Source organism: Phragmites australis, chromosome 10 (assembly GCF_958298935.1).
Source record: "Phragmites australis chromosome 10, lpPhrAust1.1, whole genome shotgun sequence".
Lineage (NCBI taxonomy): Eukaryota > Viridiplantae > Streptophyta > Magnoliopsida > Poales > Poaceae > Phragmites > Phragmites australis.
This window is the reverse complement of record NC_084930.1, coordinates 2,531,284-2,541,553: the sequence shown is the minus strand read 5'-3', so window position 1 is coordinate 2,541,553 and position 10,270 is coordinate 2,531,284. Positions and strand designations below refer to the sequence as shown.

General features: G+C 43.1%; 1 protein-coding gene across 3 annotated transcripts; it reads right to left on the bottom strand.

Moving 5' to 3' along the window:
• Positions 1-599: 599 nt before the first annotated feature.
• On the bottom strand, positions 600-8,432 carry LOC133931373 (cadmium/zinc-transporting ATPase HMA2-like). 3 transcript variants are annotated; one of them, XM_062378241.1, is made up of 10 exons: positions 8,192-8,432; positions 7,802-8,097; positions 6,484-6,747; positions 4,899-4,996; positions 4,097-4,352; positions 3,858-3,995; positions 3,385-3,712; positions 3,095-3,297; positions 2,555-2,751; positions 600-2,477 (listed from the first exon to the last, which is right to left on the bottom strand). In XM_062378241.1, exons 2-10 carry the CDS (start codon positions 8,001-8,003, stop codon positions 897-899), a joined length of 3,267 nt encoding a protein of 1,088 aa, XP_062234225.1. In that variant the 5' UTR covers positions 8,004-8,097; positions 8,192-8,432; the 3' UTR covers positions 600-896. The 3 variants fall into 3 exon arrangements, with proteins under 3 accessions (XP_062234225.1, XP_062234224.1, XP_062234226.1); XM_062378240.1 differs by having other exon boundaries at positions 8,210-8,432; XM_062378242.1 differs by having other exon boundaries at positions 8,222-8,432.
• Positions 8,433-10,270: the final 1,838 nt, after the last annotated feature.

The window sequence follows — 10,270 nt, the reverse complement described above, 5'->3', positions numbered from 1 at the left end:
AACTTTCCTTCCACCATCCTACCTAATCTGTATTGATTTTTGATAGAATCACACATTTAGTTTTTTATAAAATAACCTCCATAACTATGGATGGTGGAAGGAATAGGTGCATTCAGATTATGATTGGACGGACGGAAATAAAGGTTTGCAACTTTGCATTGCATTGAATGATTTATTTACACCGAAGATTTCTCTTTTAAATTATCAGGAAAAATACTTGGGTGGGTTATATACACAAAGTTTGGGCCGTTTAGCCATAATTTATTAACTTGAATATTGGCCTGCAAAATTTATCAAAAATATAGCACTGCTCTTCTGTGGAGCTAGTTTCGAGTTCAGACTTTATAGCATCCCACCATGTGCCATCCTCCCTGGGCGAACTAAAACTCTGAGAAGACAACCTTTAAAACTTCCTAGGGCTCCCTTACAGGGATCCGGTTCCAGGGTAAAGGTAGAGAGGAAACAGCAATCTGCGAGGCGTGCTACTGTGCCGTGACTTTACTGTAGCAGCGGGCACTGTTCTCTCTGAGGCAGAGGATCCTCGTCCCCTTGCAGAAGCAATCTACTACGATATAAAAAAGCAGTGAAAAGAGAAGAAATGCACAGATAAAACTGATTTCCATTGCACCACCTTTAAGTATAAGCACTACGGTGAACTAATCTCCACTGCACCTCATCACATACTAGTCTCCATCGCACCTCCTCGAATCATTACAGAAGATGCATACGGAGCAAGAAAAACAACCAAGCAGAGTCCCTTCGTCAAAATTCAGACGACCTCTACACCATGTTTCTTCAGCAGTGCTATATAACCAGATCCAACACCTCGCACCGGCAATCTAGCTTCCGCCGATGAGTTAACTTAGTAGCTGAGATGTGTGTGCACTTCGTCTATATTACTCTACTACGATCTCCGGCAGTTTCAGTATGCTGTGGCTGCAGCAGCTGCTCGTACTGGGGCACTTCACGTAGCTCCTGCAGCACCGGCTGGCCTCCCTGGCACAGACAACCTGCCAGCTTGAACAGATGTCTTTGTCTTTGCTTCCACACCCCTTGCTGCTGGTTATGCTGCAACAGGTTTTGCTGACGCAGTCAGTGGAAGGAGCGCAGTCTTTCACCTTCAGATGGCTCCCACAGTCTTCCTCTTTGTGCTCTTCAGCGTGGTGGCTATGCTGTTCGTGATCTTCAGATGGAGCATCGATTGATATCGAGTGTTGTTGAACTGAGGCAGCTGCACTGTTCTCATGATCATGAGGTTCATGGCAGCAATGGCTGTGGTGGTGCTGTAGCTCAGCATGGCAGTCCTTCCTTGATTCCTCAATCTCCACATGGTCGTGGTCATGGTCATGGTCATGGCAGTGGTGCGTATACGCAGTGTGCAAAGTTTGCTGTTCAGCATGGCAGTGATGCTCATGATCATGGTCATGGCAAGCATGCTCACCAGTAGAATGCAAAGCAATCGGTTCTTTGCAGTGGCTATGTTCATGCCCATGGAAAGCATGCTCACCTGCAGGATGTGAATGGTTGTGTTCTTCGCAGTGGCTATGCTCATGGTCATGGCACGCTCCCTCACTGCCAGAATGTGAAGTGTTTGGTTCTTTGCAGTGGTTATGCTCATGGTCATGGCAATCATGTTTGTTGGTGAAGCGCGGGCTGCTCAGCTCTTTGCAGTGATCGTGGCAAGCATGGTTCTCTATAAGCAGCTGGTTGCCTTGCTCTTTGCAATGGCTATGGGTATGGCCATGATCATGGCAAGCATGCTTTTCTGTAAGCATCTGGTTGCTGGGCTCTTTGCAGTGGTTAAGGCTATGCCCGTGATCATGGCAAGCATGCTTTTCAGTTAGCTGCTGGTTGCTCGGCTCTTTGCAGCGGTTATGGCTATGACCATGATCATCACTAGCGTGCTTACCAGCAGCTGAGTGTGGACTGCATGATTTTTTGCAACCGCCTGTTGACATGCACGGACCATCTGAGCAGTGGCGGGAAACACAATGCTTCTTTGTGTGCGATCCATGCTGTGAAGAAGCACAACATTTCTTTGCCTTTCGACCGTCTTTCTCTCTCAATAGCAACATGCTGTACATGATCACGAGCAAGCATGTACCAACATCTGCAAGGACGGCTGCCCAAATAAGCGGATGTCCAGCTAGTGCAAGTCCAACAATTGCAAGCTTGGTAATTACTGAGAAAATGATGTTCACAATTATAGTCCGGTGTGTCCTCCGCGCCAGCTGTACAGCCTTTGGGATCCTGCGGATGTCATTGGACATCAGAGTAATGTGGCTCGTCTCCATCGCAACAGCTGAACCAGATACACCCATGGAGACTCCAACATCAGCCTTTGCCAATGCTGGGGCATCATTCATGCCATCGCCAATCATCAGTGTAGGGCCATGTTTTGCCTTGAGTTCATCAACAATTCTCATTTTTTCCTCTGGAAGAAGTTCAGAATGAACCTCCTCTAGGATGTTCCCAAGCTGGCAAAGGACAGGAGAAGCAAAATTAGGACAGCACAATATCAACACCAACATATTCTCTAAAGAAAAACTTTTACCTGGTTCTGTGCATATGCAGCTGCCGCAGCGCTATCCCCAGTAAGCATCACTGACTTGATGCCCAGTGAACTCAGCTCCTTGATAGCTTCAGCTGATCCAGTCCGGCAGGAATCCGATAGAGTAAATACTCCGATCAATTCCTTTTTGCAGGCAACATATACAATGGTAACTCCTTTCATGTCTTTCATGTCCGGAACTAGAACCAAAAGAAAGGGTGAATAATTGTTCAGGGCTCAATAAGAAAACGATAATATTTATTGCAAAAAATATTTCGATAGAAACAGTGTTCTGTTTAGATAATATTAAAACACAAAACAAACTTTTTAAAATGATCAATTAAACTGTGTTTTATTCAGACAATGAAGAATGAACAAAGACTTCGTTTTAAAATGACTATTGTTACTTAAGCTAAAACCTTTTCTGTTTACAGTGAAAGTGACTTCGCGCATAATATTTAGGCTCTCTAACTTATTTAACAGGAAGTTCAATAGTAACCAGGCAACTAGCAACAAAATATAGTCAACAACAAGTTTACTGACCTGCTTCACATGAGGCCCTTGAAAGAATTCTTTTGTTTCCAATATATACACCTTCCCTGTCGATTTCACCGTAAATCCCCTCTCCAGGGTAGATTTGAAACTCAGTAACATTATCAGATTTTGGTTCCACTGACTTTGATTGAGCATAGTCAACAAGCACAGATGCCATTGGGTGGCTTGATCTGCTTTCAATGCTTGAAACCCTGCAATAGCCATGAAATTCAGTATATGTATATCTATACACCCAAAGAAACTTTGTGCAGTGCAATTTACAAGGAAACAGCGCTCACCAGTAAAGAAGTTGTTGCATGGGGACACGTCTGCCAACTGCCTGGAATTCCTCGACACAGAACTCCCCTCTAGTAATTGTACCGGTTTTATCAAAAGCAGCAACTTTGATCTTGGCCAGGGATTCTAGGACATCCCCTCCTTTGATGAGGAGCCCTGTCCTCGCAGCCCTCAGTAGAGCACAAAAGGTGGCAACCGGAGTCGACAGCACTAGAGCACATGGGCAAGCGCTCACTAGAAGGACTAGGGCCAATTGGAACCAGTGTTTGAGGTTGTGTGCTCTGACAGCCACAGGGATCACTGCTACTGCCGCAGCCATGACAACAACAGCTGCAAGTGCAATCCAAGATAACAGTAAGAAAACCATTTAATCCAACTTTAAGAATGTCTAAATTTTTGTAAGGTAATTATTTGGAGTAGGCGTCTCAAAAAGAAAATCGTAGCAGGATTAGTCTCCTATATCTATCTAGCTTACCAGGTGTGTAGTACTTGGCGCATGTATCAATAAGCCTCTGTGTATTGGATCTACTGTTTTGCGCTTCTTCAACTAGCCTTGCCATTTTAGCCACTGCAGAGTTATCGGACATTGCAGTTGTCCTCACAGCAATGTAACCTGCCACATCACCAATACAGAATCACCACAAGATCAGCAGCTCATTCTAGGCATTTCAGATATGCCAACTCAAATGGTGGTGCACCGTATATTATTATTACCATCTATGTTGAGTGTGCCAGCCCAGACCTGGGACTCTGGCTGCTTGGCCACTGGGAAGGACTCCCCAGTGAGGGTACTCTCATCAACCTCACTCCTTCCATCGACAACAACACCATCAATTGGAACTATTTCACCCGCCTTGACAGCTATTACTGTATTGACATTCACGTCCTGGGCCGCAACCACTTGACCAGTCTCAGCTAGAACAGCCTTTTGTGGTGTCATACTCAGTAGTGATGACATCCCAGCAGTCGCCTACATGTCAAACCAGTATTTAGTTAGATTTTTGCATGACTAAGTAACAAAACAAATGCAACTAAAGCCCATAATATAGTGCATAAGTCTGGATTGGTACTGCTATTTTTTTAAGAAGAGATTGCTTCTGGTTGTTGCTTATTTAGGTTTCATAATCACTATTTACACATGTATGAGTGTGCAAGCATGTTTGAGTCATCTAGACAATTATAGCTGTAGTCCCTTGAGAATTTCAGGGTGGGTGTCAACATCATGACCTCATCAGCCTGCTAAAATGGTGGTACAATCAGTGATGTGGGGCTGACGCTGGCCCAATCCATGTCCCAAATGGCAGACCAAAAGTCTACTTATCAGTCCATCAGGGGGCTAATGCGCATCCAAATCCATACGCCATGCATTGTTGCGTTAGTATGAACATGTGCTCACAAATTTGACACGTCAAGAAGAATTAGATCCTTTACTGTTTAGTGGGTCCATGTGTGGCCTCAATCTTACGTCTACTCCTATTTCTTAGGCAAATAAAATAGCTGAAAGAGACATGCACACCTTGCGGCTCGCCCTGGTTTCAAGCCATTCAGCTGTAGTGAAGAGGAAGACGATGAACCCAGCCTCAGAATAGTCCTTAAGAGCAATTGCCCCAGAAACTGCAAGGAAACCAAATATAACATGTGAACTCTTGTCTTTGGGATGTCATCCATCACATACCAAAATTGCCAAGATTGCATGCCATGGAAGAACCTAAAAATAAAGGGCTGTAAATATGATGACAGGTAAAACAATACGATGATGACACAATTGCACGGACCATCCTAGATTAACAGGTAGTGCCAACAAGGAAATGTTTTGATGAGTTTATATCTAGACTGAAAAAACATAGATACAACTTCCTATGTCCGTGTAACTAAACAATATACCTACTGCTATTCCCGTCCCTTGGAACGGGAAAATAAGAAAACTTGGAGATTGAGACATCAAAGCGCAATGCATTTTTCCACTTTGTCTCATACGCTGATTCCTTCATTCGCGTATGCGTATTGAAATATAGTTATCTTGACACCACAAACGAAATCTCTAGAAAGTATGATTCGAACAATACGTTGCTTCTCCCAGACGGAATATAACTCCCTGTTGAGGTCACATCACCGCATTGAAGACAAGCAGAGTTCTATTTATGTAGCGCACATATATATATATATATATACACACACAGTATATATATATACTGTACGTATATTCTGCAGGTATGCTCATTGTAGTTCATGTCTGCGCACACCCCACAAGTTATAACTCACAGTGTTTCGAGTTGTAACTGAGGGATATGCGTAGTATGAATAACAAGTTGTAACTCACAGTGTTAGCTTCTCGTGTTGTAATTATGTATTTATAGATGTGAAGTTGTAACTGGTCTACCTAACAAGTCGTAATTCACAGTGTTTCGAGTTGTAACTAGGAGATGTGTGCAGTGCGAATAACAAGTTGTAACTCATAGTGTTAGCTTCTCGTGTTGCAATTATGCATTTCTGAACGTAAAATTGTAACTGATCTATCTAACAAGTTGTAACTCATAGTGTTTCGGGTTGTAACTGAAGGATATGCGCAGTGCAAATAGCGCGCATAGGCGCAGAATAGCCTCGCCGTATATATCTTTAATGGCATGAAAAGTGAAGGTTCCTCCAAAAAAAAAAATTGAAGGGAAAGGTTGGGCAAATGAGACATAAACTTTTAGGTGCTGGATCGGTTCTGTTCTGGCACTAAGGAGCCACCACATTGGTCCTGGCAAAACAACTTGTCATGGCCCCTTTTTAGCACAACCCGTTTGTCACACAGGCAGAACAGTTAACAGCAGCATTATTTACCCCAAAGTGCTGCTAATGTGTCGTGGTTTATATGAGCAACAGAGGATTATGACACAACAAATATGATCGATTTCACTAGGTTCATCACCGACATATATTATTATCTTAACACGGTACAAGTGAAGGATATGCCTGGACTACATGTTTGTCTATTATCAATTGATATCACTAAATGCTTGTGAATCTAGTGTTATATATTTATCTTTGAAAAAAGACCAGTTCAATCAGAGGAAATATCATTAGTGTCAACCTGTGCATCAGTTGGAGTTTTTTACCTGCAATCAGCATGAGTATGTTGACATCCAGAGTGAGCCTCCGAGCAGCTGCAATGCTTCTCAGAATGATCGGTGGCAAGCCAGTAGCTGCTGCTACCAGTGCGGACCACTTCAGGGGGTGCCAGAAATGCTCGAACAGCGACACGACCAGAAAAACCCCACAGATAAGAACATACGGACTCGGCCATTTGTTCGTGATCTTCTCTGCGCCACTACCATAAGCTCGAACAGATGCCTCGAGCCTCGCCTGGTTCAGAACCTTAACTGAAAACAGCAAAGATTAAATCAAGGTTCCACAGTTGTTAATCTTACAAGTACGATGACTGCTGAAAGAAATGCGGAAAATATTGGCAGTTTAAGTGAACAAATATTCTTATATAGTACCTATTTTCATAGAGTGGGGACAATTGTCTAGCATAATCAACTTAAGGCTCACAATCTACGAGTCACGGGACTCGAAGCCCAGAAAATCATAGTGGAAAATCAACAGATAAATAATGAAATAACCCACCAACCTACGGTTTTTGGGAAGTGAGGTCAGGGCCACCTAACTTTTTTGTATTGTTGCAGGATTTCAGATATTCAATCATCACATATCACAATCGTAATAGATACGGATTGTGCGTCATAGCATGGTAAGATCAGGACAGTCCTCTTGTCACTATGCTCACGCCAAACAGTTCCGTTGCAGGCCGGAATTCACAACTCTTCCTGACACAATTAGTGGTCCTCAGAATCAAATAACAAAAAACTCCACTTTTGATTGTCAGCCCACCAGAATTCCAAAAGTTCGTTCGAAGGGAAGTTGAAAATGTTCGGAAAGAACAAGAACACGAAAGGAAGAAATGAAATTTGCGTGATTATTCCACGGCTGCTGAGACGCGTGAACAAAGAGTCTTATTTTAGGAGAAAACCCAAATATACAGGCAGTACGAAAGATTGTGTGTTTGGTTCACGGCGGCGTCAAAATTTAATAAGGTAATGACCGCACGTTGCTATCCAAAGATGGGTTTTTTATTTCCCCCAGGGGCGGTTGGGACTCCGGTCCGGTCTAGTCACAGTCCCCGTCCAGTTGAATTCAATACAAACACGACTCACTCACGAGCGGCCGGCCATTCACTAAACCCGCACAAGCGGATCAAATCTTCCCAGCAAGAGGATGTAGAAAAAAAGAGAGATTTCTCGAAACTTTTTTCTTCTGATAAGCAACAGGTGAAGAATTCTGCGGGGAAAGCAAGATGGGGGAGGAGGGGAAAGGCACCGGAATACCGGATGAATCATCAATCAGAAAACAAATGGACCAGTTCAATTTCGTTACCGATTTGAGATGGGGAGGTGGTGTCGGTGTCGTGGACGACGATGACGGTCCGGGATGGCACGATCACCGTCACCTTCTGGATCCCCGGCAGTGGCTGCAGGAGCTTCTCGACCAGGGGCACCTCCGACGGGCAGCAAATCCCCAGCACGTCGAAGTAGCTCTTTTGGCACTTGCCGGGCGCCGCCACCGCCGCCTCCCCCATTTCTCCTCCTCCTCCCAGCAGCAGCAGCAGCCTCTCTCTCTTTGCGTGCCCTCCTCTTTCTCTCTCACTCTAGCGAGTGGAGACGAAACCAAACCTGCGTGTACGATATGGCAAGTGGTGAACAGAGCAGCAATCTTGGCGTGCCGGCGGGCGCGGGGTTTTGGTGGTGGGTGACGGATTAAACTAGCCTGCAGCCAGCGACTTGCCCCGTCGCCTACCTCGCGACCCGATCAATCCAGAAGGATACAGCACGAGACGGCAGCAGCAATCACCAGGAACTAGAGTCCAAGAAACACAACTGGAGAGAGATGGGCGGGTGGAAGCGGTTTTCGCGGACAGAGGCGAGGGGAAAGGCAATCAGGGGAGAGAGAGAGGGGGGGAAGGGAAGAGAGAGAAGATGTTTGTCATCCCAGCGGAGTGGGGGGAGAACTGGAGGAGGAGGCAGCGAGTATTTATGGACTCGATCAGTAGCGAACACTGGTCGTGCGCGGGACAGTGGATGCTGACGCGAAGGACGGCGGCTGGCCCCTCCCCGGAATTCGGGTTGGAGTTTGGGAGCAATACATGGCACTACATGCCACGCCTCATACCATTTTTAACCATATTTCTTTTTATTTTATTTTTTTATTTTTTATCTCTAACAACTTCTCTTTAAAGAGGTTAGTAAAGGAAAAAAAAAAGAAAATTCCACTCTAAAGAGAATGATTTTGAGAATAGACATGAATTGTAAAAAGAAATTGTTGAAACGCTAAAAAAAAATAAGAATATCTTCATGAAAAGATTCTGGTAAAAAAAAATCGCTTGAGATGGTCTCAGGAGTGATAAATGCTAGATCGAGAGGAAAAGCTTGGAATGGTAGAGGGAGGGAGGGAGAGAGATACGTGTTTCCTTGGCAAATACAAAAGGTGATCGATCAAAAGCAGAAGAGATAGGATTCACACACATCCTAACAATACAAAAGAACAGACACAATGTATCTTTTTTCTTCATGGACTTTTCTTTTGCATGGAGGAGCATGCGGTATCTTTTTTTCTTTTTGCATCGACTTTTCTTTTGCATGGAGGAGCATGCAGTGTCTGTTCCTGCGGCATTCCTCTCGTGTGCTAGCGGAATGGCAGAGAAGAATTTGGAGCTGCATCTTCAGGAGTCAGGACGCGTAGGTACGTTTCAATGGCCAACTCGAAGCTGCATTGCTTTTTCAGTAATCCGATCCGATCGATCGTCCACGTACGCGAGCGATGCCCAGGCTGCACTGCACCTGTCGGCCATGCACCGCCGTGGTCCAGCCAGGGTTAAAAAACCGTCGGTAACCGTTTAAAAATCGCGGTTACCGACCTTTTCGGTCCGGTCCGGTTTCAGAAACCGAACGGTAACCGAAATTTGAATTTAAAAAAATTTGAAAAAATAAAAAAATTCAAAAAAATTCAAAAAAAATTCAAAAAAATTCTTTAAAAAACTAGACACAATTCTAAGGCCTTATGTGAATTTTGTTTTTCAAAAATAATATCGTTTGCATCATATTCTATAAGGAGAAGGTTTGAAAAAAATTGAAGCGTGCGGCTCAATTATTAACTCACGTTAAGAAAAAGTGTAACATGCAAACACATATTTTTCTTGTATAAAACGTATTTTAAGAGAATCTTTAAAATTGATTTCACTTTATTTAGAGTTTTATTAAATTCTCTATGATTTTTACAAAGTTCATAAGCATAAAGTGAATATGTTAAGAAACAGCACTGTAATTAACTTTTTCATGTCTACTATTATTTTTTCTACGTAAATCATAATATAAATAAGCTAATGAAAGTGGTTTCACTAATTTTTGAGGTGTGATGGGTCAGTTATGAATTAATCTAGTCGCAACACATTACACAATCATGCATGTTATAATAACTAATTCATGAGTTCATATATTTGTAAATGATATAGGATCATGTAAGAAGACTAACAAAATTAGTTTCATGATTTTTGGATTAGCAAAGAGTAAACTATGCATTTAACTTGGTTTAACAAATAAAATTTCTCACAGAAAATTTTGAACTTTTTTATGAGTATAAATACTTTTATCATGTAGATCATGTTACAAGGAATCTAACAAAATTTGCTTCACTTGATTTGAAGCTCAGATGAATTAGTTATTGATTTTACAAGATTGAACCCTTTTTTAGGTTTTTTGTTGAACTGCGCTGAAATTCGATAAAACCGCTCGATAAATCGAGAAAACCGAGCGGTTACCGACCCAAACCGTTCGGTAACCGACCAAATCA

Coding starts and splice junctions, on each gene's coding strand:
- LOC133931373 (XM_062378241.1), bottom strand. CDS start 8,003: ATGGGGGAGGCGGCGGTGGCGGCGCCCGGCAAGTGCCAAAAGAGCTAC. Junction 6,748..7,801: donor CACCTCCCCATCTCAAATCG/GTAACGAAATTG, acceptor TGCTGTTTTCAG/TTAAGGTTCTGAACCAGGCG. Junction 4,353..4,898: donor AAACCAGGGCGAGCCGCAAG/GTGTGCATGTCT, acceptor TTTGACATGTAG/GCGACTGCTGGGATGTCATC.